Source organism: Macrobrachium rosenbergii, chromosome 46 (assembly GCF_040412425.1).
Source record: "Macrobrachium rosenbergii isolate ZJJX-2024 chromosome 46, ASM4041242v1, whole genome shotgun sequence".
Lineage (NCBI taxonomy): Eukaryota > Metazoa > Arthropoda > Malacostraca > Decapoda > Palaemonidae > Macrobrachium > Macrobrachium rosenbergii.
In genome coordinates, this window is record NC_089786.1 from 23,681,260 (window position 1) to 23,708,388 (window position 27,129).

The window sequence follows — 27,129 nt, forward strand, 5'->3', positions numbered from 1 at the left end:
CTCTGAGCGTGTTTGTTCAAGTGACCATTCTGACTCTGCTGATCACTCACCTAACTCTTGCAACTAGGTAAGGTTTGAAGACTAGGCTACTAAAATATTAGCTTTAGTGACCTAACCTACTTGTATCGTTTACTCACCAGGCGCTCGCTGCCCATCTGAGTTTTTGGCTGCTCGTTGACCCTTGGAGTATCTCAACTCATTACTACTCACCGATTAACGCCAATAAACAGCCTGAGTGATTTGGCTATTTACTTAGGTCTAGAAACTGTTCTGATTATGTTGTCTTCCAAGCTAGCCAAAGCAATTATCCTGAATGCTTTTGCTATTTATTAACAGTAGCAACTGGGCACTTGACATCATAAACTACCTTTAGTATTTTAGTGTAGTTCAGACAATCAGATAAGTGTACGTGCTATTTTCTTAACGTTAAGAAGCAGCCGGAGTCTATGGGCCATTTGGCTGTTAGCACCAGAGCCAACACAAGAGGATAGGCTGCCGACATATGAGTTTCAGAGAATGGTCTGCTAATATAAGTTACTTTATAAGTAGGCTACTAGCAACCAGCTGGAGTTTATGGTATGCCTCCTGTTCGTGTAACAGACCACGCTGAACTTGCAGGACTCTAACAATAACAACGATTTTGAAGGTGCGTGCAACTCACCTATTAGCACCAGTGACCGGCCGAAGGGTGTGGGACTGAGACAGAGAGTGGTGACCTTCATCCTGACGGACTACAGAGCAAAAAGCGCCCTCCGGAATCCTTCCTGAAGTTTCTGGACATGAAGCCGTACACGATAGGATTGGTGGAACTGTTCGAGAGAAAGAGAAGACTTTATGGGTCATAGATATTGATAAGTATTCGCTTCGAAATTATTGATAAATACGGAGAGCGTGAAACCTAATGGTGGTACCTGCAGTTGTAAGTAAAAAGGATAAGAAGTTAAGCTTCATCCCTGAGGGAAAAAATAACATTGCTGCCCAAAGGAAACAGAAAATAAACTTCGTCATGTTTGTAATAAGAAGCGAAAACAAAGTTTGCAAACTTTGATGAGAATTACAGCTTTACATCATTACTTACGAGATGAAAGAGGGTTACTTCAAATCAGACAAGGAAATAGACTGTTATATCTTCAGGGACAAGCGTGACCTCAGTGATAGGAATCAAGAGAAAGTATGTCATGGTGCTAACATAACTTCTCGAGGACAGTATTTTTTTTTTTTTTTTTTTTTCAGCCTTTTTGATGAGTCGACCCATCGCAGTCACCTTTCATACACAGTGCGATGACATGAAAATCAGTCGACTCTGGAGATTCAAATATTGTATCTTGAATCCCTACCATTTTGGATATAGTGCTCCCGCTTCTGTAATGAGGGAGATAGGGAGGGAGGCCGTTCGCTTCATCGGTTACAAGGAACACTTAAACAATAAGAAAAGACAGACACAAGAAATGTTTGTAAACAGACACGCGTTGTTATAAAGAAAATCTTTGATGCTTCAGCGAATAAAAAAAAACCATAAACATTTTCTCGGAAACCAGATGTTAAGAGGAAGTAAGATGAGGTGGGCGAGAGGCAATAATTATGACAGAGAAGAAATAAAGGAAGAACGAGTATAGATAAAAGTAAAGAATAAAAAGGAAGTTAAGTTGCATGGTAAAGGAATAAGAAAAATCTTGCAATTGCAGACGGAGAGAGGGAAATAAGCATTATACTTCGTTAAGTCAATGAAGAATCGAGATGCCTTTGTTCCATTATGCTTTCGAGTCGAGCACTTGGAAGAGATTTCAAGTCGGGAAGAAATTTCTTAAAACACAATATTCTGTCTACAATAAGTAAAATATCTACAATAAGCCTGAGGACGTTCATGAAATACAGTAACCCCAGGATCTGTAAGTAGTTCCTGAGAATGCCTTTACGCCACACTCGGTAAATGTTATGACAGGCTGCTTTGCCTCGTCCTTTCCTTCTGCAGCTGCGTTGCGTTGCTTTTTGCCCTTTGCTTTTCATTCGACTTCATATGTGAACAAATCCTTCGAGCGAGCATAATATCTTATTAAGGTAACGATAACAATATTGATAATGGTAATAATAAAAACACTCATCCCATTTCATCCATAAAAGCAACCCCTAACCCCCACCCCCCCATCCTGCTGCCTGATGAAAAACCTCGGTTTTCATAATTGAGCAAAATTGAAAATTATGTTCTTTCTATTTCCCTCCAACCCTCTTTCGAATATGCCCGTTTCCGCAATGAATTTGAATTTCAAGTAATTTCATTCCCGACTTCCATTCCCGTCAACAACCCTTGCAAACAGAAAAATGAAATGAAAATGCAAAGGATACCATTATGGGTTTAGTAGTTGAGCAGAAAGAATCAGTCTTTAGAAAATAATTGTTCTTCATGACATTTTGTGAATCGTCAGTTTTTCCCTTTCATTATTTGCACATCCACTTTAGAAAAGTGCAGGTATAGTGAAGGCCCGGAATTATCAACCATTTTTGAAGCAATATTTTGCAGGTCAGTAAATTGCTTCGAAATTTTCCAGCCGTAATGTGTACAGAGCATTCAGTATGCACCCTGGACGATCACATTTTCGGGTCGTTGCTGGAAGTGCTAACAAATGTGGATGGTCTGGCTTGTCCATAACACTCCCCAGAACTCTAAAAACAAAGGAAAGGCTAGTTTTCTGGCATTTATTATTATTATTATTTATTATTATTATTATTATTATTATTATTATTATTATTACTTGTGTTCTAGCATTTTGTTGTTGTTGACTGATAACTTTTTAAACTGGTGTCTCAATTTTAGTTTTCTGTGAAAGAAAACTATTGTGCCGGCTTTGTCCGTCCGCACTTTTTTCTGTCCACACTTTTTCTGTCCGCCCTCAGATCTTAAAAAATAATGAGGCTAGAGGGCTGCAGATTGGTATGTTGATCATCCACCCTCCAATTATCAAAGATAGCAAATTGCAGCCCTCTCTATTTTATTGAAGGTTAAAGTTAGCCATAGTCGTGCTTCTGGCAACGATATAAGATAGGCCACCACCTGGCCGTGGTTAAAGTTTCATGGGCAGCGGCTCATACAGCATTATACTGAGACCACCCAAAGATAGATCTGTTTTCTGTGGCTTTGATTATACGCTGTACAGAAAACTCGATTGCCCCGAAGAAACTCCGGCGCATTTTTACTTGTTTCCTGTTGTTATTAATGAAGTGCCTGAAATCTGAAACAACCCGTCCTCTTTGCCGCTTCTCCAACACCTGTCACCTTCTTCCTTTGGGAGAAGCAGCTGACGCTACTTTCGTAGTTGAGTCTTAAGGTTTCTTCCTTTCATTTCCCTCTTCTTGTTTTCTTCTGGTCTGGGCAAGAGATGGGCGTTAGGTTGCCCAGCTCATTGACGTTTGCATTTGAAGGCACTTCTTGACATAATGTGTGTGCATATATATATATATATATATAATACACATATATACATATACACATATATATATATATATATATGTATATATGTATATATATATATATATGTGTGTGTATGTGTGTATGTGTATGAGTGAGAGAGAGAGAGAGAGAGAGAGAGAGAGAGAGAGAGAGAGAGAGACAGAGACAGAGACAGAGAGACAGAGGAGGAGGAGGAGGAGGAGAGTATAAATACCATAATTTTATTATTATCTGGATAGTGAGTGATTATATATCTGGATAGTGAATGAATGAGGCTAATGGCATTTTTATTCGTATGAGCATTGGTGGGCCTATTACATACTCCAAGTACTAAGGAAAGTGTAAATTGAGTATATATGTATTCCAGTAGGAAACAAACGTATCTAAATTGGTTAGATCTTTGTGTAGAGACCCGAGCTAGGCATAACTTTAACCAAGTAATATAGGTGTCAGGTTTATTCCTTTGTGCCTATAGAGATGAGAGACAGACATAGCACAAAGTAGATGATTTAACTTACATATATTGCTTTTGGGTGCAGAGGCCCTAGACGGGTACAGGCTTAGGAGGGAATGTTAACGCTAAATTTATTCTTTTTGGATACGTTTATCCGAGAGGGATCTACTGCTTCATGAAAGATATAATTATTTATTGTTTTTTTTTTTTATTACGAGATGGACATAGAGGAAAGAAAAATCCTGATGTTAAATTTATTTTATTTGTTTAATTTTCTTTTACGTGGGGGTCCTTATGACTTGAGTTACGAACAGCGTAGATAAAATGGTTTATTCTTTTTCCAGCTGCAGAGACCCGTAACAGAAATACCTTCATGTAAAAGTTATTTCTTTTCAGTTTACTTGTTTCGAGTGCAGAAACTTGAGAAACGGACTTAGATTACAGAAAATATTACGGTAAAACTTTTTTTTTTTTTTTTTGAGATATCAAAAGTCGGGAACCGTTGCTGTTAACTTTAATATTTTTCAGGTGCAGTCACGCGAGAAGGGGAGGAGGTAAAGCAGAAAATATTCCAGTGAAATTGTCCCTATTTTTGGGTGCAGTGAACAGGAATGGGCAAAGCTGAAGGCAAAAATATTACTTCATACTTTTTTATTTCTTTCAAGGGTGTAGAGACCCGTTGAAGGCCAGCTGGTCAAGTCAGCATGGTGACCTAAAGAAATGTTGAAGGACCACCTTCCATTAGAAGCAACATGCCTGCCTCTCAAAGTGAGTATTTTTGTATTAAGGTTGTTACATTTTTTCTATGGATTTACTGTAGTAGGTAATTGATAAATGTTCTTGGACTATGCTGGAGTCAGTCCTTTATTTTGATAAGTCAAACACAGTTCCCATAAAAAAAATGTTTTCCCAGATATTTTTGCGCGAACACTAGAAGTAGCGGCCAAAATTTCCACGAGGCAGCCGTCATGTCAGTTGAATTTCGACTTAAGTATTTTTGATTTATAGTGACATTCATCAGGTCATCACGACCCAGTTGCAAGATATGAAATCGTATTCGATATTGCCACCAACAGTGGTTACTGTTTGAAAATCCTGGCGGGAAAGCACCAGTGTCAAGAGACACAAGCGCCCGAATGGGTGAACCCAATCTTTGCTTAAATTTCTGTAGAAATGGGTCACATAATGGCGTGCACGGGGTCATACTGTAGTCCGACGGGTATGATAATGGTGTCCACACTGTTGAGTAGGTGACGGGATAGTCATGCCCGACGTTGTCAACTGGCATTCGTTGCATTCCAGTTGAATTAGAAGCTTTCTGTGTGGCGTATTGATTGCCTCGTGCGTAATGCGTTGAGAAATGAGTACTGACTTTTAACGGGTGTAAAGACTGGTTAATTGTGAGGTAAGTATTGGGATGTCATGTTATGATATCCCGCATATGTATATGTATATACAGTATATATATATATATATATATATATATATATATATATATATATATATATATATATATATATATATATATATATATATATATATATATTTATATGATGTGTGTGTGATGTTTGTTTGTTTTGTGTGTGTGTATGTATGTATATATATATATATATATATATATATATATATATATATATATATATATATATATATATATATATATATATATATATATATATATATATATATATATATGTATATATGTATATATATGCATAAATTTGACGCATACATTGTGACAATAAGCCACAGTAATCGCTTAATATCCAATTGACACCTTGGGAATAATTTACGTAGGAGGGAATCATAATTGGTAAGTGCTTCGTCAGCAGTTGGATTCGAACTGTTGCCTGGGTTAGAAACAATGATGTAAAGTGGTTAGTGAGCCATCACGAGAGGTATAGGTTGATGTCGACTCTGCAGTACATATGCCTCAAGAAATCAGGTTTTTGAGTCTTTTAACCTTACTTCAAATTTTTGTAGACATTTGTACATATCTGTCTTTTTAATCTTGTAATATTCATGTTTATTGTATGATGTGTCCATTTTAACTTAAGACTAAGACGCTACTCTTAAAACGTTGTGCCATTGTTCCAGTAAACCATTTTAAAAGACTTCTGGGATATGCTTTCCTCCCTGACTTGGGTATTTGCTTGTAACTACTAGTCTTTAGCAAATGCCAACTACCTTCAATGTCCTCTGTGTGTAGACATATACGTACATGTATATATATATATTATGAATATATATATATATATATATATATGTATATATATATATATATATATATATATATATATATATATATATATATATATATATATATATATATATATATATATATATATATATATATATATATATATATATATATAAGATAGATAGATAGATAGACAGGTAGATATAGTGCGTGTCTGTAATAAAAATGTACATGTGTTCACACTTAAACATATATATCCGTGTACAGAAGTCTGTGCATATACGTGTATACGTATATATGAATTTTGCACTTAAGGACACATGATTTTTATGTTCACAAATTAATATTAAGCCATATATATCGTTTGATATCGAATTCACTATACTTGCGTTTATTGTTGTATCTAAGCACGCACGCCCAGGTTCGAATCCTGGACGAAGCAGATGCACTTATTCAATGATAATTACCCTTAGATGTAAGTTATTTTTCCAGATATATATGTATGTGTAATAGCCACAATTACTTCTAAACTCTCTGATTTCCTAACAGTGTTTGGACATTCTTCTCACTAAAAAAGCCAGGAATCCGAAATGAAGAGCAGATGAAGAGACCTCAACTACCTGAGAGAGAATCAAACTCGAGGGGTTTCTTCATTGGTCTGCATTTCGAATTCAAGGCTTTGTAGTGACAAGAGTATCCAAAAAGTGTGAGGAAATTCAAGAAGTTCCAAGTAATATGTATGTATGCATATACATATATATACATATTATATATGTATATATATATATATATATATATATATATATATATATATATATATATATATATATATATATATATATATATATATATATGTATATATATGTATATATATACATATATATACCAGGTGTTTGAAATTGGAGGCCCCCTCCACACAACAAATGGAAAGTTATGAAGTTTTCTGTTATAACCTATCTCCAAGTACATTATTTTAAGTTTCTATTAAGCTATTCTATTTTTCATTTTACATTTCTTGTATTTTCAGACTGAGTGACGGAGTTAGATACAGCCATGGCTAACGACTCAGAGGAAATCAGATGGATTGACCGAATCCGGGCTATAACCTTTAGAGAGGCCAGGGATTCTGGCGCATCCTTCATTTCACGTTCCTGGATAGCTAAATACATTAAAAGAGATGAATCCTTTGTTAAAAGAAACTGGAACAAAAATCCATATGACTGTCTTTGCAAAAAGAGTGAGAATCTTGGAAGGCCTGAAGTCCTTTCTCATGAGTCAAAAGACATCATAGCTGAGGCAATCAAGACCAAGAAAGTCTTTATGTAAATTGGCACTTGAACTAGAAAAAAAATGGGAAAGAAGATAAGTTATAGTGCTGTATATCGTGAGTTGAAAAAATCTGGTATCAAACCATTTCATGTTATCAGCAAGCCCAACATCACTGAGCAACAGAGAGAAGACCGTGCATGATTTTCTGGTTAATTTCTTAAAGATTGGGATGAAGCTGACTTCCTCCATGTGGCCGCATCAGATGAATCCTTTATTTACACAGTCAGGAAGCCAAATCATAAAAATGACATCATTTGGGCTGCAAAGTTGGATGATATCAGCGATGACATGCGCTATTGCCAAGTTGTGAAATTTCCACTGAATGTTTGGGAATTTTTCTCTGTTTCACAGCCAAACGGTTAATGTGGATCATCAAAGAAAAAATGACAGATCATGGAACTGAATACTACAGAGAAACTGTGCTTACTGGTGGAGTATTTCCTTTCCCCAAAGATCCTGAAAATGTGTTATCTGTTGAAGTCACATTTTTGCATGATAAGGCATTATGTTTCAAGGCTCTTCAGACACAGGAACTGCTTCGAAACAGTGGTATCGATTTATTCTCGTCAAGTGAATTTCTAGGTACCTCACCCTTACCTTAATGTGTGTGAAAACATTGGTAGTATCTTAAAGGATCGTGTTGAAGTGCTACAGTGAACTATGATGGCATACCAAGCCTCGACGACCTGCGAAGAGAGGTAGTGCTCAGGGAAATGGAGTTTGAGTCTCAGCTTTTTGCGATTTGCTGAAATCATACCCCTCAAGAATGCAAGGGCTGTGGTACAGGCAGATAGAGGCCACACAAAATATTAAATACTCAGAGAGAAACTTAAAACAAATACCTGTTCTGAATTACTTTTGTTTTTGTCCATATCAATTTTAGTTTATGCTGTAGAGGGGACTCTGGCACTGAAACACATATATATATATATATATATATATATATATATATATATATATATATATATATATATATATATATATATATATATATATATATATTCACCTAATGGAATTAATTATTCAAATCAAAAGGATTCATTTTTGGATGTCATTATTGAGGTTATAATTAGAAATAAAGTTCCTCTCAGTATTGTGTGATAAGGGTAAGAATTTCAATTTTGAAAATGTTAATTTCCTCAGAATCATGTAAGGCATTTTTATCTCAAATTTTGTTCGAATTAGCCACGTTTGGGTGGGACGTTAGTGTTTTGTTAGTGAATGTGGATAACTGGTAAGAAAACTGGTAAAACAATGATGCAAAAGGAAAAGATACAAACTTTCTGTTATTAGCTATAAGGTTTATCCGAGAGTAAAAATTAAACACTATTATAATTAGGGTAGATCTACTCGACGATTATAGAGTCCATCATGGTACCGTATGTTAGTCTGCTTCAATTTAGTATGTGTGTGTGTGTGTAATAGTAGTCAGATGATGGCTTATATATATATATATATATATATATATATATATATATATATATATATATATATATATATATATATATATATGAGATCATTTTTGAATATTGTATCACTATAATTATAATAACTTGATTAAACTGAAGTCATCCTTTTGATAAGGACAACCCCAGTGTTAATGGGACTTACTGTATTGTTTTCTTGACAGGGACACAGAATAAGACAACAAAGTAAAATTCACTTGGTATGAGTTGAGTAGTTACCAGTTAAGAATACTAGTTTGAAAATTCTTTCCGTTCTCAATCTATGGATCTACGTAACTGGCAATGCGAAGTTAGCCCAGGCTGCCACTGGAGTAACAGAACCTCGGGTGATGGTGACAGCTGAGGCCTAATGAAGTTTGTCGTTTACTTGTACTTGCTGGGAATGTTTTTTACTTACTTTTACTTATTCATTTATTTTTTTAGAATGAACTTTTACTCTGTATATTGTTTTTTTTTGGTTTCATCCCTCCTCTAATTTATTTATTAGTCTTTGTATCTTCATACACACACACACACACACACGTGTGTTTTTTTGTTCATGGATATATACGAGTGTGCCATTTCAATAATGCCCACCTGGGTTAACGTGACCTCGCCCAGATGTACTGAAAACGGGCTCGACTGCTGCTGTGGACGCCAGAATTTCTTTATTATTCCTTCATTTGGATCTGAGGCCTTTGTAGTGACAAGTGCATCCAAAAAAGTGTGATGAATCGAGAAGTTAAGAGGGCATTGCGCTTATTACAATTTCATGCGTAAGCGATAAAACGTGACCAGTAGATTCTATTTATATGTGAGTATGATTGCACATATACATGTAAATATACATATATATTTATGTGTATATCCTGTGGCAGGATCGTCGCTTCATGTCTGACTTTAAAACAACGGACAGTGCTCTCGATTATTTTGCTCAACTATCACTTGGCTGGTTAGCTGGTAATTTCCCCAGACGGATTTTTCGCTTGCCCCCGCTGGACATGCTTGGTCATGACCGTGGATTATTGTTTATTTAGAGCACTTAATAACATATACCACAGAAAATTAACTTCAGTTAGATGAAATACTTTAGAGTTGGCCTCTTGGGTTGGTGACGTAAGGATCCAGTATCATGAGGAGACTTTGGGAAAGAAAGACCTTATTGGATTAGAAAGAACAGTTTTTGTTCTTATTTCCTCTGCTAAGTGAGCTTACACTAGATCCGGGATAAAGAGCTAATATGCAGGTGGATTACCCCCTCCTACCATCCGGCCTTTACCTTGAGACATCACTTTTATCAGTCTTCAACCTTTTTCCCGTTTTCATCCTCTCTCATCCTTCACCTCTTCGGTTTCACGGCGCGGCAAACGTTATTTTTTATATTCTTTATGACTTTTGGATATTTGCTTAAAGGTAAAGGCCAGTGCGATTATACTGGACAAATAACCAGTGGCTCAGTGCAACGCTCGTCTCGTGTAAAAAAAGCTCTCACCATCCGGCGCTTTTCCTCTCCAAAGTCACGCCAGTCAGTATTGATAATTCTCTCTCTCTCTCTCTCTCTCTCTCTCTCTCTCTCTCTCAGATCGAATTGCCTTAACGCCTTTTGCCTGATGGATAGGCCATTGCCGTTTATTGGCAAAAATGAAAAAGAATTAAGGAAACAGACCAACCCACGGGGAGGATAAAGGGATATCTAACACTGGAGCAGCATCAGCAAGCAAAACACAGAAATTATAATAAGAAAAACCACTTTCTCCTTCAACATTTGCAACAACAACGATATAACAATAATAATGAGAATGATTGCGTTACCTGTTGACATACGAGAGTAAGTCCAGCGCCGTTTTGGCGTGCATGGCCCCACGTCGTAGAGTGGCACCACGTCGAAAGCCTGCAGTATATTCAGCACCAGTATGGGTCCCCAGCAGATCAGGAACAGCACTACCACCACAATCAGCATCGGGACCACCTGGAAAGAGAAGGAAAACGGGATCAAAGTTGCCCTTCTTTCTGGTTTTCTGGTTTTTGTTTTTGAAATAAATTTCGTTTTGCTGAATAAAGTGTTTTGTGGCATTTTAGTCTTTTAAAAGTTTTCGTTTTCTGATTTCCTTCATGATTATGATTATATACAAAATCTTGGTTTCTATGGCCCAAATTCTTTAAAATTTTCGTAATTCTTGTCTATTCTGATTCCTATGGTACCTAGTTTTTCTATCTTCAAAGTGTTTAGGTTTTAGTGTCTTCTGGTTTCTATCTAGTTTTAATTAAATGGGAGTACTATTTAAATTCTTTCAAATTCTTGTCATACTTCTTGATTATGATTGTAGAAATTTAGTTTTTCTTGATTTTTGACGTCTAAAATTTAATTCTTATGATGCTTAAATTCTCATACATTTTCAGCCTAATTAATCATTGTGATAAAATTCCTTTTCCAAATTCATTACTAAGTTTTTGCGTATGTGGTTATTTCTTTTTTTTTTTTATTAAATTGGTCTTCATGTTCTACATCATGATTATGACAATTTTTTTTTTTTTTTCTGGTCTGCAGAGTCTTTGCCTTCATCTACCGAGAATTTTATAGAAAATTATGTTGACGTTGACTATTTCGTTCGTGATACTGATCTTTTTTTATTTTGCGCTTAAAAATGTCCCTGAGAACATTGTATTTGCACCTATTTCATGTAAACAAAATATGGGTATTTCTTGCTACTTGGTTTTTTAAGCCATTTTGTACTTTTCGGTCATATAATATGAGTAATTTTTCTTATTTGTCATTTTTCGGTTCTTAAAATGATAAGCCTTCCTCTTCACGTGGGTTTCAGGTCTTTTGTTTTCTTTTCTAAACGTAGAGTATATAATGTCATTGGTCATTGTACATACCTGTACCGTGGCGATAATTTTTTTTTTTTTTTTTTTTTTTTGGTCTGGCCTTAGATATCTCCATTTGAAGTTCCAACGTATCTTGAGCTTCTTAATAACGTTTAGGATGGAAAGATATTGTTTATTTTTTATATTTTGATCTTCACAGTCTCTGCATAATTGCCGCATTTAAAGCTCAAGAGGAATATGTCTTTGTTTTTGTCTTTTAGAGTCTAAAATTCCTTATTTAAAGTTCTCGATTTTCTCCAAATCATGGCCACCACAGACTCTTGGGTCGAGACATGTTTTCTGTTAACTTGTTTTCATATATTTTGCAAATTAATTGCATTTCTACATACACTAGCGTACTAAGTACATTTCTTGTTACGTAAATGCATGAATATGAATTGGGTTTTATTTTAAAAGTGGTCTGTTCAAGATGAGACGAAAGGAAAATGGGTTTTTCTCCTGCGTTTCGATGCCTTTGTGTCTTGTTGTAATGTCAACATCCCGAGGTGTTTACTTACATAGATAGCGGTGAGTAAACATGGTGGCAGTATCCATGTTTTGTTTAGAGAGAGGTGTTATTAGTATCATATTAACAAAGGGGTCATTGTTATTATTATTATTATTATTTAGAAGTAACATATACACTATTAAGGATCAAGGTAAATGTTCTAACATTTGCTTATGAAGGTCCAACGTAAATAAAAAAAAAATTGTATAGACATGCTTTTATTAAAATGCGCTAAAAAGTAAAAAATAATTTATTTGAGACATACCAGGATTTTCTTACAACTAATCATGTCCACAAAAATAAAAGCGTGGGCCCCAAACACGGAAGGAAATGCTACAATAAAGGAATTTTTCTTTTCTTGTAGCATTTCTGTCCATGTTTGGGGGCCACACTTTTATTCCTGTAGACAAAATCCTGTTGTCTCAAAAAATTATTTATTTACTTTTTAATGCATTTTAATAAAAGCATGTCTATGATTTTTTTCTATATTTCTGGGGGGTTTCATGCTTTTTAGTTTTGACAGAAATTGTAACCGATTTATGATTGAAATTAACGAAACTTATATCCGTTTACAGGGAGGGTGAGTGAACTGGTAAGGGGGAAGGGAGGGAAGTGGGAGGGGGAGTTGGAAGGTGAGAGGAAGATGGGAAATGGGATGGTGGGAAGGGGAGAGGGGAGATGGAAGAGGGAAGATGGAGAAAATAGGAGAGGGAAGGGGAATGGGAGGGAGAAAGAGGCGGAAGGGTGAGGTGGGGAGGGGAGGGGAGGAGGAAAAGAGGAGAGGGGTGGGGAAGGGGAGGAAAATGGGAAGGAGGTGGAGGGGAAAGAGGAGGAAAGGGTAGGGGAGGGAAAGGGGGAGGTGGTAGTGGGATAGGTGGGGAAGGGTGAAGGGGAGTGGATGGGGGGATGGATGTGGGAAAGGGAGGAGGGAAAGGAAGGGGGAGGGGAGGACATAGCTAAATTGACACTTGATCGTGTTCCGGAAGGAGGGGGGGGGTGAGGGGAAGGGGAGAAGGGGAGATGAGATGGGAGAGTGGGGGTAAGGGGGAGGACACATTATTGGCGCTTGGGGAAGGGGGGAGGGGGGAAAGTGGAGCTGGAGGGGGATGGAAGAGGGGAAAGGGGAGGGGATGGAAGAGGGAAGGGGGGGAGGGGGGGAGGACACAGCTAAATCAACACTTGGTCGTGTGCTCTGGAAGGGGTAGGGGGGGAGGAGGAGGGAGGGGGGTGGAAGATGGAAGAGGGGAATGAGAGGGGAGGAAAGGAGGTGGAGGACACAGCTAAATTAACACTTGATCGTGTGCTGGGGAGGGAGAAGGGGAGGGGATGGAAGAGGGAAGATAGATTCTAGATACTGGGAGAGTCAAAGAAGTTGTTGAATTAAGGTTGTATTGTCACCGAGTAAACACGCAAAATTTCAAATCCATCGGACGAAGGTAACAGGTCGAAAATTGAGTTACAAGATTTCAGGACAGACAGACACACTCTGAAGTCAAATTAAATAAAAGCATTTAAAAAGAGGCCTTACTCGAATAAAATAACAGAGTCGAATAAAGAGAAGAAACTATTCACAGAATAACAAATAACAATTCGTACATTAGTAGCTTTGCGATTGCAGTGAAATGACTATAGTAAATAGGATAAATCACACTCACGCAAATAGGGGTATCATATCTTCTTGTGAATATATCGTCAATAGAAATTCTCCCCATGATTTCATGTCTGGTCATAACTGGAACTTAGCGAGAAACACATTACGTAATAAAAAAAAAGTGGTGTCAACACTTCAAAGACCCGAATACATTTTAGGAGGAAATTCGGAGACGTTTCCTCTCCACCTTGTGAATAATGTATTGTCCACAATGTTATTCTCGGTGAATAGCGTTTGAATTGCCTGCGAAAATGTAATAAAGCCGCGTAACATGTGTTTTGATTGCTGCATCTCACCGAGTGATAATTAAATTGCTTATGAAAATGCAATGAGGTCATTTTATGTATTGTTTTATCGCTAAATTTTGCCGCTGCTTGTAAATTTGCTGTCAGGTTCTGTGTAATGTAGTTTGATTACTTTCTCATTCTCTGATAATAATGGTATTGGATCATGTTGTTTATGCATATTCCCTGGGATTTACAAAAAAATAAAGTAAATAACTATGTTATGATAGTATTTATATAAGGAAATGAAATCGAGAGAGAGAAGCAAGTAAACGAAGGACAATCACTGCCAGAATGTTCAACGACTTATACAAATACATTGTAAGCAAGAAAATGAAAATAACGAATAAGTAAATAAAAAATCGATACAAGAAGGTCTCGGAGTTTCAGTTCCAGCATCAATACTCACATATGAAACTTAATGCAAAAAATAATTTTTCTGACACAAACTTTGATCTGTTTTTATAGTTAGTACTTCCTTATCAACTATGGAAAATTCATCGATAAGCATAATTTTGCGTTTTTCTTTACACCTGGATATTATTATTATTATTATTATTATTATTATTATTATTATTATTATTATTATTATTATTATTATTATTATTATAAACCAAGCTGCAACCCCAGTTGGAAAAGCAGAATGTAACCAGCCCAAAGGCTCTACTAGGGGAAGAAAACCAGTAGTAGCAAAGGAGGTTGAGAAGGTTGACATAAATTTTGAAAGAGGAATAACAAAGAAAAACCGAGTAACAGCAAATAACTTAAAGAACAGAGTAAAATAAATAAGACAGATAATAAATTATGAAGCAGGACTAAAAAGCATTAGCACTGAATCTGAACTGCAAGTTCCAACGATGCAACTACAAGACAAGGGAGATCGTTCCGCAATTTTCCCACATTAGGTATAAAACTTCATGACAACAATTTGATAGAAAGTAACTTTGCCGACATTTTCTAACCATTACTAAGTTTGGAGCTTAGCACTTTGTCTATTACGCCACATGAAATTTTTACAACACAAGACAGCGATCATGCTAATTTTATATTATTTGCTCTATCTTACGGGATCAATATATATATATATATATATATATATATATATATATATATATATATATTCATATTTTTATTTACTCATATTGTATGCATTTAATCGTATATCGTACACTGTGCTTCATAAATGGTTTCTCGATATGTTGACAGATTCTCATTCGCATTATCCAGCAGACCATGTTATGTCAGTGATCGGTTCAGCAGAGCCGCGGAAATGGCATCTAAGAACCTCCTCCGTTTCACGAAATTGTGTCCTCTGTAATGACCTCATCCGTTTCGTGGAGTAAATAGCTTCGTTAGTGTGATTGGTCTTTGACATTGTTCTATCAGAGTCTGATGTTCGCACTGATATTTGTGTTTGTGTGTGTGTGTTTATATATATATATATATATATATATATATATATATATATATATATATATATATATATATTATATTATTTATATATATATATATATATATATATATATATATATATATATATTTAATATATATATATATAATACATATATATATATATCTTGTCTTTTCCAAAATGGTCCCGTGCATAAGTATATAATAAGTTGGAAATAGAAGGAAGTGGTACCAAGAATTTCAACTTTTATTCCAAAGTTGTCTTCAGGGTGCTAAACAGTGTTAAGAAAATAACAAAAGCTTCATTCTTAAGGACGCAAGAGTAAAACAAGCCGTTGGATTTTTACAAACAGATAGTTTTGTACTGTTATTTGTAGTAAATTACATATTTCCACTAAGTAAGTTGTTGTTTTGAAGAATGTTGTTTACATACTTAAATAGCTTGTTGACATATTTCATTGTTATCTGTGACCCCATATTCCTCTCTTGTGTATGTTATTTTCTTAACATTGTTTAGTATCCTGAAGATTTTGGAATAGAAGTTGAAAGTCCTGGTACCACTTCCTTTTATTTCCATATTTGAGGTTATATATTTATATTTATATATATATATTCTTATATATATATATATTTATATATATATATATATATATATATATATATATATATATATATATATATATATATATATATATATATATATATATATATATATAAATATATATATGTATATATATATATATATATGTGTGTGTGTGTGTGTGTCTGTGTATATACGTATATGTATGTATAATATGTATATACACATATCTTATACACAAACAAACACACAAAAATATATCTTATATATATATATATATATATTTATATATATATATATATATATATATATATATATATATATATATATATATATATATATATATATATATATATATATATATATATATATATATATGTAGTTTGGGCTCGTTCACCTGTTTGTTCGATATTCTCTGTTGCGATGCTATGTGGAGCGGTCCGTTAAATCCTTGTACTTCTGGAAAAGTTGACTTAGCAAGTTGTAGCCCTGATGAAGAATGGCCGGCAGCTTGGAACCCGTCCCAAAATAACATCAGAATCCGAAAGTTTTGCATTTTCTGTAATTACCCCCACGATCGAACGAAATGTTGACATATCATGCACACACATTCGCACAAACACACACACACACACAAACACACACATTATATATATATATATATATATATATATGTTATATATATATATATATATATATATATATATATATATATATATTTATATATAATATATATATATATATATATATATATATATATATATATATATATATATATATATATATAAATTTATTGATTTTTCCTATGCGATTTAGTTTGAAATATTCTGTGAGACAGGTAGCAACAATTTAAGGTAATTTAGCCTTGTGATTCTGACTTTGGGGTCCAGAAAAACGTAAAAAGAGGAAAACAAAGGGGAATTTCATATGAGCTTAAGGCTCGCGTTACTGAGGAAGATATTACGTAAATCACGGGGCAAATATTACGTAAAACACGGGGCAAACTTGCTGGAGTGTATTTACATAAATAACGTTAGTACGGGAAAGAGGAATGCTAGTAGATTATTGATCCTGGAGGGGATTCCTACTGGATGAATGAAACTAAAATAAGAGACACAGTCCAAGAAGCCTCCACGATATAGGGTCCCTCTGAAATGAGAGATATGCACATTATACGCCAGTAATGAAAATAGACAAAAGATTAATGAATTCGAAGCTGCACTGAGGGTGCCAAGGGCTTCGATGAATTAATGATAGCTTAGCACTGGCGACACTCGCGGAGCACTGACATTTGACAAGAGATTCGGGGATTACTGGCTCACAATTTAAGTAAATATTACGAGACAAAAGCGTGAGTGAATGGAGGTCTTCCAGGGCACATTACCGTAAGACAGGTTCCAGCGCAGAAAAGGGGTCCGTGGATGACTTGCGATTTCCGAGGGTGAGTTTCTTTCACGTGTTAGGATGATGGGGCTTCATGTAAAAGGGCAATCTAATGGGATTTTATCGAAGGGCCGGGCAATGGCATGTGGGCATGATAGGTCAACGGTGGAGCGAACACGTGGCTCTCGGTCGAAGGGCACGAGGAGAAAGTATACTTTGAAAAGGGCCATGTGGTTAGCTAAGGGCACTGCCAGAGGCAGGTGTTTTGGGACTTCTTCACTCCCGCTCTTCCAGTCTGCATGTGAGGCCGCACCTCGGTTTGGCTTCTCCTTTTATCTCCTCCTATGGCCAGGGGCACGTCCAACATATGGGGTTGAATCATTTCCAGCTGATGTCCGAAGGGGAGTTTTGCCTGTAAGAAAACGACCAGACAGAAATCACTTTTGCCTCGAAGAAAGATCTGCTTAAAGGGAGTGGCCTTAATCCGTTTTAAACCCTTGTATTCTGACACGTATATATAAGTCTCGATAGACAGATGTGTCTATCGATCGAGCAGATTGCAGTAAATGAAAACAACAGAACAAACAACAACAACAAAAAAGGGGGAGGCAATTTGCTAGCGAGTTCTTGCTAATCATAATACCTCCCCATACAAGATGATGTACACACCTTCTTCGGGTGTGTACATCGATATGCAAGAATGAGCAGCAAATGCTTTACGTTACTCTACATTCTGCCTTGCAATGAACTTTACTACTAAGGGATTTATGAAACTGTGACATTAGTTTTAATAACACATTGGGACAAATTTCTTTAACAGGACGCAAGGTGATTTAAACACTTGCAAAAGAGTAATTAATTTAGATTTGGTTACCCATTGATAACTTTATAAAGTGACTCGAACAGTGTTAATTAATTAGGATTATAAGACCAAGTATATGAGGCTATGGCTAACAAATGAAAAGAAAGGTTATTGTTCAAGAATTAAAATACATGGTTACTTAATTTAGATAAAATGCATGCGGTTAGTACAGTCTGCCTTGAAGAGACTGTATAAATGAAAACATGTTTATTTTTGTAAATGACATCCCCTTTACGCAATATTGTAATGACTATACATATTCGCCTTGGTAATTGCTTAGCTAATAGTCCAACGCTATCGTTCAATTCGGGTCGGCCGACCCACACAGGGATTTTGACAGTCGTATGTGGGCGAGAGTATTCGCGAGCTTTAATTCGCTAACCTTAAACTACGCTAATTTTATGCGTCCACTGCCCACTCGAGTACTCAATGTTATGACGGGGTGGGCAGACAAAAGATGTGGGGTCTAGGACAAACAGAGTTCTTAGAAGGAAGGGAGGGGGAAAAAGGAATAATAATAACAAAAGGAAAATTAACAAGATGTTACGAATGGAAACGTGACCGCATATGAAAGGCGGAACACGTCTCTCGGAGCTTATATAAAGGGACATTTAAATCACAAGGGCAAGAGTCTATGACTCATGATTCTTTAAAAGAAAGATAAATAAATAACTAAAAGAGAGCAAATGATATTGGCAGAAGAGCTAAAGGAAAAAAGAGTGAGGGTTTTATTGTGTTAGGCGGGAATTTACCGTCCTTCGCCTATAAATTACGGCCCGGACTATCACTTAAGTCCCAGGGCGAGAAAAATGCACCCGAAGGGCGCGACTCCTTCAGGAAGAGATGACACGCACGCCCGGTGCCAAGGTATGGGCGCAAGGGCGTGCCACTTCTCACTGTTATCCTCAATGATTTATGCATTGTGTGGGGAATGGTATCCCGTACTTAATTGCCTCTTGTGGTGATAATTTAAGGAAAGATTAATAGAGGATGATAAGAGATAGAAGTTCCTGAGGAACGGAAGCAGATAGTGGAGGGTCTGACATCCCCTTCTGGATTAGAGGTGCCAAGACCTTCGAAAAATGAAATGGTGACACAGGTGCCAGGGGAGCTCTAGAGCTCTTTGTAAATTACCTGGAAATTCTCACGCCCGTGGTAATTTCGCCTCGAACCTTTCTTAAGGGGACAGTCATCCTCGGCCGGGGAAGCGGAGGGCCCGAGACTGGAGGGCGGCACGGAGTACCACCTGGGCCTGCTGCTGCGACAGCTGACGCAGGAGTTTTCCGTGCTGGTTCTACCATGATCTGTCGCGGCTCTTGTAGTTCATCGGCCAAGTGAGATATGGCAGAATCCTGACTTGCAATTGCATCGGCGACGGACTGAGGCAGAGAGGAGGCGGTCGGGGGCGGCGTGAGCGGCTAGCAGGTAACGATGACCAGCTCAGGCACGGATTGCGAGGCCGCACCTGCAGGTGAGCTTCCGCGGTGGTCGAGAGGAACCATCTCTCTTACCGAGGCTGGTAGTGGTGCCAGGCCGGGGGAAGAGAGGGGGTCCTGAGTTGGATCCCGTGAATGGAGGTCGGAGTAATGCTCTGGCGCTGGCACTAGGGCAGAGTCAGGCACTATCAGAGGTTTCTTGGGCTCGTCGATCAGGACGGACGAAGCTTGGCACTGCTCGGGGCATGCAAGTGGCACCGGCAGGAATTTGGCAACTCCGGAATGGAGATCTGATTGGGGCCCTGGCACTGGCACTGAGCCAGGGCCGGGCACTGGAATTGGATCGGGAACTGATCGAGGGGGCCACTGTACATCGTACTCTGGTGGCACTGGTAGGGACTGCACGTCCTCCTGGTACCCAGGGGCGCCAGTCTTGACTGAGGAGAAGCGGGGAGGATTACTCGCGCCCGTGAATGAGCAAGGGGAATGTGGACCCTACTAGGTTGTCGTGATTTCTGTGGGGACTGAAAGTCCTGTCCCAGGATGACGTCATAGCCTCCGGGGAGATGGCTTGCTACTGCAAGATTGCAAATTTTGGATTGGTGAGTTCTTGTGACTCTCAATTGGACTGTAGGGAGTATCATTTTAAATTGATTTATTCCCTCGATCGTGACAAGTTTTCGTCTATTGACGATAGCTCCATAGGGAACTCTGTCCCTTCGGATGAGGGAGATTTGTCCGCCCGAGTCCTCGAATGCAGTGACTCGGCGCGCGGGGTGGCTACCTCGTGGAGGAGTCACGTATACGGGCCCTTCGGCGGGAGGGCCTAATGACTTGGGATCTGTGACGGCCAAGGCGACAATGGCAGTATTTGATTTATTATTGCGTGGGCATTTCGCCCATGCGGGAGAATGGCCATAAACCTTGCACGCCGTGCAAAAGGTCTGGCTGAAATCTTTCCGCGCTTCCCCTGTGGAGGACGCAGACGAGTTATTGGGCGGTTTTCCGGGAGAGAGAGAAGCCGGTTTCTTGCTCCGGCACTGTTCGGAGGAATGCCCCGTTTTCTTGCAATAATAGCAAGTTAGGGGCTAGCCCGAGTTCCCATTTTTGTGGGATTTTGATCCTCCGAGGAGGGACAGGGATTTATCTTCCGCCCCATGGATCCTTCTTGAGGGTGGTGAGTTTCCCACATGTCTGCTATTCGGCAACACTCGGTGAGTGTTGCTGGGGCTTTTTCCACTATATGAGTGGCGAGGGCAGGAGGGGCGTCAGCGCAGGAAATGCTCGAACTTAAACCGCTCGAGTACCTCGGCGGTGCTTGTGGCTCATTTGGAATCGAGCCATTTTGCTAATGCCCGCTGAATGGTACGCCCAATCGGACCAAGTCTGGCCTGCTTCTCTGGGCTGCTCTCTCCAACGTCTCCTCCACCGCTCGGGGTAATCTCGCACGCCTTCGTAACTGCTTGGCGACGGCTTCCCAGTTTCCCTATCTTCTGCTGAAAGGGCGTGGTAGGCAACGAGGGCCTTTCGCCCAGGAATTTAGTGAGAACAAGGGAGAGTTCCGCGGGGAGAGATCGCAGCACTCCAGGACTCGTTCGGCCCTTTCAAGCCATATTTCGGGTTCGGACTCTGTCCATTTTGGCATGAACAAGTGAGCTTGGCTGAGGGCACTCATTCCCGCTGCAGGGGGCGGGGGGGTGGCGTGCTGTCGTTCTAGCATCTGGAGCTCATGGGCGCGTTCTCTCTCTCTCTCTCCGCCTCTTGGGCAATTCTTTCTCTCTCTCTCTCCTCACGTTCTCTCTCTCTCTCCGCCTCTTGGGCAATTCTTTCTCTCTCTCTCTCTCTTCACGTTCCTTCTCCTCTCGTTGCTCTTGGGCAATTCTTTCTCTCTCTCTCTCTTCACGTTCCTTCTCCTCTCGTTGCTCTTTGGCAATTCTTTCTCTCTCTCTCTCTCTCTCTCTTCACGTTCTTTCTCCTTCTCCTGCTCTTGGGCAGTTCTTTCTCTCTTCCTCTTCTCACGTTCTCTCTCTCTCTCTCCACCTTGGCATCGTCCACTCGCTCTTGAACCCATTCTCTCAGATCTTGCCCTGATAGTCCCATGTCCTTCCCAGCGGACATGTAGAATTTGAAATCCTCGTTTTGTTGGGCTCTGGTATTAGCCATCTTGAAATAATGGTTATGTGGTAGGTCTGAAAAGACTCAATTGCAGGAATCTGAAACACTCAATTCTTCAGACTGCAGGAGAATGGATCTGTCTGAATAAGACAGTTGATTAGTAAGTCTGAGGAGACTTTTGTTAAAATTGGATATGTCTCGGAAAGACATGGTTGTTCTTGGCGAACGAATTTTAATATGCGTCTCGGAAGACGTAGTTGGATTTTGTCACACTCGGACTTGGCCGGCTGTAGCATGAAGTTAAGGAGTTGTTCTAACGAACTAGAATGATCAGTCCCGTAAGGGCTTAGATTTGTGTGAACTACACTATATAATGTCTCAAAAGGACTTAATTTTGGGTTCCCGCAGGAATGAGGAATTCTCGCCTCTCGCGACGTAGAATTTTTTTAGGAGTCTCTTAGGACTTGGAAATTGGTTGAGGAATTCTTGCCGCGTGCGACGTAGAATCTTAGGAGTGAGTCTCTTAGGACTTGGAATTGTGGAATTTGGAGGAATTCTCGCCACGTGCAACGTAGAATTTTAAGTCTCTGAGGACTTGGAATTTTGTTAGAGTCTCTCAGGACTCGGAATTTGGTTAGGAGTCTCTTAGGACTCGGAATTTGGTTGAAAATTCTCGCCTCGTGCGACGTAGAATTTTAGGAGGAGTCTCTGAGGACTTGGAATTTTGTTAGGAGTCTCTTAGGACTCGGAATTTGTTTAGGAGTCTCTTAGGACTCGGAATTTGGTTGAGAAATTCTCGCCTCGTGCGACGTAGAATTTTAGGAGGAGTCTCTGAGGACTTGAAATACGATTCGTCCCTTAGGACTTAGAAATTACTAACGGGAAAAACCCAAAGAAAAATGTTTGCTGAAGAAATGAATGGGAAAAAAAATGCTACACACGCGGGCATGGGCGGGGGTGGGGGGGTGCAGGACGTCTGACCAACACCGGAGTTATTTTTAGATTCTGTGTGAATGGACCCATCTATTTATAGACCGTCTGGGATTCCGGGGAGAGGATAACAGTAAAACGACTTAGTAATTTTCCCTATAAGTGGAGTTTAATTTCGCTTTCCTAACACCTAACTCGAATTCTAACTACACTGAGAGAATTTCAGCAATGCAAGCTGACTTTGTCTTGTCCCACGTGGGAATTTATTCGTGCCTAAATAACAATTCGCTAATCCGAAATGCGAAGTAAAATTTATCACAGAGGAATTTCTTTCACACTATTCCTCAAAGCAAAGAATATGGCAAGGATTTTAACTCAGAGGAATTTCACACTATTCCTCGAAGCAAAGGATGGTTAGCACTGGTTATTTCTAACTACCTATCCTGAAAGGCATGCATTAATGAATCTAATACGGCGGTTCTTTTCTCTCAGTGAATACATGCGTCCCTATTTCTAATTCCTAGGAACAGTCACGATTGTAAAAAGGTTTTGCTAAGATAAGCACATTAATTACGTGGAATTTCCGGATCTGTGTGCTGGTTTTACACAAAAGGTTCGTAATTGTCTCGTACCCAGCTTAGCTTTGCTAATAGCTGATCTGGCAAGTTGCAAATGCAATAAAGCAACACTAGAGGAACTGCAACTGCAAAACGAGTTCTATGGCCAGGTCGCCATTTTTACGTTTTTCCTGGCGATTTAGTTTGAAATATTCTTGGTGAGACAGGTAGCAACAATTTAAAGTAATTTTGCCTTGTGATTCTGACTTCGTGGGTCCAGGAAAACGTAAAAAGAGGAAAACAAACGGGCAATTTCATATGAGCTTAAGGCTCGAGTTACTGAGGAAGATATTATGTAAAACACGGGGCAAATATTACGTAAAACACGGGGCAAACTTGCTGGAGTGTATTTACATAAATAACGTTAGTACGGGAAAGAGGAATGCTAGTAGATTATTGATCCTGGAGGGGATTCCTACGGGATGAATGAAACTGGGGAATTCCAGACACAGTCCAAGAAGCCTCCACGATATAGGGTCCCTCTGAAATGAGAGATATGCACATTATACGCCAGTAATGAAAATAGACAAAAGATTAATGAATTCGAAGCTGCACTGAGGGTGCCAAAGGGCTTCGATGAATTAATGATAGCTTAGCACTGGCGACACTCGCGGAGCACGGACATTTGACAAGAGATTCGGGGTTACTGGCTCACAATTTAAGTAAATATTACGAGACAAAAGCGTGACTGAATGGAGGTCTTCCAGGGCACATTACCGTAAGACAGGTTCCAGCGCAGAAAAGGGGTCCGTGGATGACTTGCGATTTCTGAGGGCGAGTTTCTTCACGTGTTAGGATGCGGGGCTTTACGTAAAAGGGCAATGCGTGGGAATTTCACGAAGGGCCGGGCAATGGCATGTGGGCATCACGCAGGTCAACGGTGGAGCGAACACGTGGCTCGCGGTCGAAGGGCACGAGGAGAAAGTATACTTTGAAAAGGGCCATGTGGTTAGCTAAGGGCACTGCCAGAGGCAGGTGTTTTGGGACTTCTTCACTCCCTCTCTTCCCGCGCGCGTGTGAGGCCGCACCTCGGTTTGGCTTCTCCTTTTATCTCCTCCTATGGCTAGGGGGCACGTCCAACATATGGGGTTGAATCATTTCCAGCTGATGCCCACAGGGGGAGTTTTGCCTGTAAGAAAACGACCAGACAGAAATCACTTTTGCCTCGAAGAAAGATCTGCTTAAAGGGAGTGGCCGTAATCCGTTTTAAACCCTTGTATTCTGACCGTGCGAAGTCTCGATAGACAGATGTGTCTATCGATCAAGCAGCTTGCAGTAAATGAAAACAACAGAACAAACAACAACAACAAAAAAGGGGGAGGCAATTTGCTAGCAAGTTCTTGCTAATCATAATATATATATATATATATATATATATATATATATATATATATATATATATATATATATATATATATATATATATATATATATATATATATATATATATATATATATATATATATGACAAAATCCCCGAAAAGAAAGAGAAACAATGGAGTGCTGCGAGGCCTTTCGACTTGGTGTCCTTTACTTAGCTAAGTAAAGGACGACAAGTCGAAAGGCCTCACGGCACTCCATTGTTTCTCTTCCTTCGTGGATTTTGTCTTCATGTATATATTCATCACGTTGTTATTTTCGTGATTTAGTTATACACACACACACACACATATATATATATATATATATATATATATATATATATATATATATATATATATATATATATATATATATATATATATATATATATTTTTTTTTTTTTTTTTTGTGTGTGTGTTTGTGTGAGTATGTGTGCGCCCACGCTTGTGCGCTTGGTTTGTATATCTTACAGTTATTAGCATGTTTACGCAATGCGATTTAGTAACTTATCCATCCAGCTCTGTTTGTGAGCAATACTGTTTGGAATATTTTCGTAATGAAAAGCACCTCCTCTTTCCTTTAATAAGAGCATATGAATGCAATATATCTCTGGGGTAATGACAGAGAGAGCAAGAGGGAGAGAGAGAAAGAGATGGGTAGCCTATTTTCATTACAATTTATTTACCAGAGGTTAATCATTTACCTTCTAAAGTGATTTAAAATGCCTGTTGTCCTTTTCTCTTTTTTACTTTCCATGTCTCTTATTGAATCATCTGTCTGTCTGTCTGTCTGTCTCTCTCTCTCTCTCTCTCTCTCTCTCTCTCTCTCTCTCTCTCTCTCTTGTGATGCTAATATGCTCCTTTATTTTAATTATTATTATTATTAATCCTGCCGGACTCTCAGGCAATTTTCATATTAAACTCCTCAAACGTTAAGAAAAAAGTGAAAAAGGTTTAAAATCACACAAAGAAAGAAAGAAAGAGTTCCCTCATGTCTCTCAAAGGATTAAAGAATAAAAAAGAGGAAGAAACTCGTCAGTACAGAATAGGTCAGTCCATATTGTGGGAGAAAATAACGGCTTAGGTCAAGAGTCTCTCTTGCGTGACCCTATTGTTTCTTTAGAAACCAGATACAATGAAATAAGGTCCTTCTTGTAGAGGAGAGTTAGTCATTTCAGGGCCATTTCTGAGTGAACGCCATTGATTCAGCTATTGATTTTATAAGGTAGAGTACGGTATTGTTTATTTAAACAAATACGAATGCACACATATATACTCAGACACACACAAGGGCATACACATATATATATAGTATATATATATATATATATATATATATATATATATATATATATATATATATATATATATATATATATATATTGGTGTGTGTGTCTTTCTTGTCACTCACTTCATGCATTAATACATTTATCTTTCTCTCTCTCTCTCTCTCTCTCTCTCTCTCTCTCTCTCTCTCTCTCTCTCTCTCTCTCTCATTCCTTACCCCCTCTTTTTCCCTCTGTTCCTTATATTCGCCATAAATCGTTTTCATCAAACAAAATCTGACGTTGTTCTGAGATCCTGGTAATGGACGCCATACAATTTGCATCCCGAAATCATCATCCTGCTCATTTGGTCCTGGCAGATGAGTGGGGATGAAATGATCAATTTATCTGGAAGACTGAAGGATCGGTGGCTGAGTGGGATACTGTTTTTTTCTGTTTATGTATATTCGAGGGACACATTTTGCTAATGTATATTTTATTTCCTTCACACCTAAGCAGTCAGTCGAGTTGCAACTAGGGATGTGGGACTAGATGCCTCATCTTAGGTTAGATCTCTCTCTCTCTCTCTCAATCTGTTTTATATACTGTATATATATATATATATATATATATATATATATATATATATATATATATATATATATATATATGTGTGTGTGTGTGTGTGTGTGCGTGTTTGTATATATATATAAATTATATGTATATATATATATATATATATATATATATATATATATATATATATATATATATATTGTGTGTGTGTGTATTATTCAGTAGTAAGCCTTCTCCTCTGATAGGGGATGGTTCCAAAGAAAATTTGACAAAAGTCACTGTTATATTCATAGTGTAACACCTGAATCAAGGGGGAAACCACATTATTGGCTATTCCATATAACTAATATTCTTCCTCTTCACCAAATATCGTTCTCTATTTCCACCACATGGCCAACCCACCTCAACAG

At 38.3% G+C, this 27,129-nt stretch overlaps 1 protein-coding gene across 1 annotated transcript in view; it reads right to left on the minus strand.

Annotated features, from left to right (window-relative positions):
* Window positions 1-395: 395 nt before the first annotated feature.
* LOC136830405 (G-protein coupled receptor 54-like) overlaps window positions 396-27,129 on the minus strand; it is a 398,167-nt gene continuing 371,433 nt past the window's right edge. Inside the window, 5 exon segments of the mRNA XM_067089940.1 lie at window positions 396-492; window positions 662-753; window positions 755-809; window positions 10,686-10,734; window positions 10,737-10,842. Of these exon segments, the coding sequence (XP_066946041.1) occupies window positions 396-492; window positions 662-753; window positions 755-809; window positions 10,686-10,734; window positions 10,737-10,842 (399 nt within the window).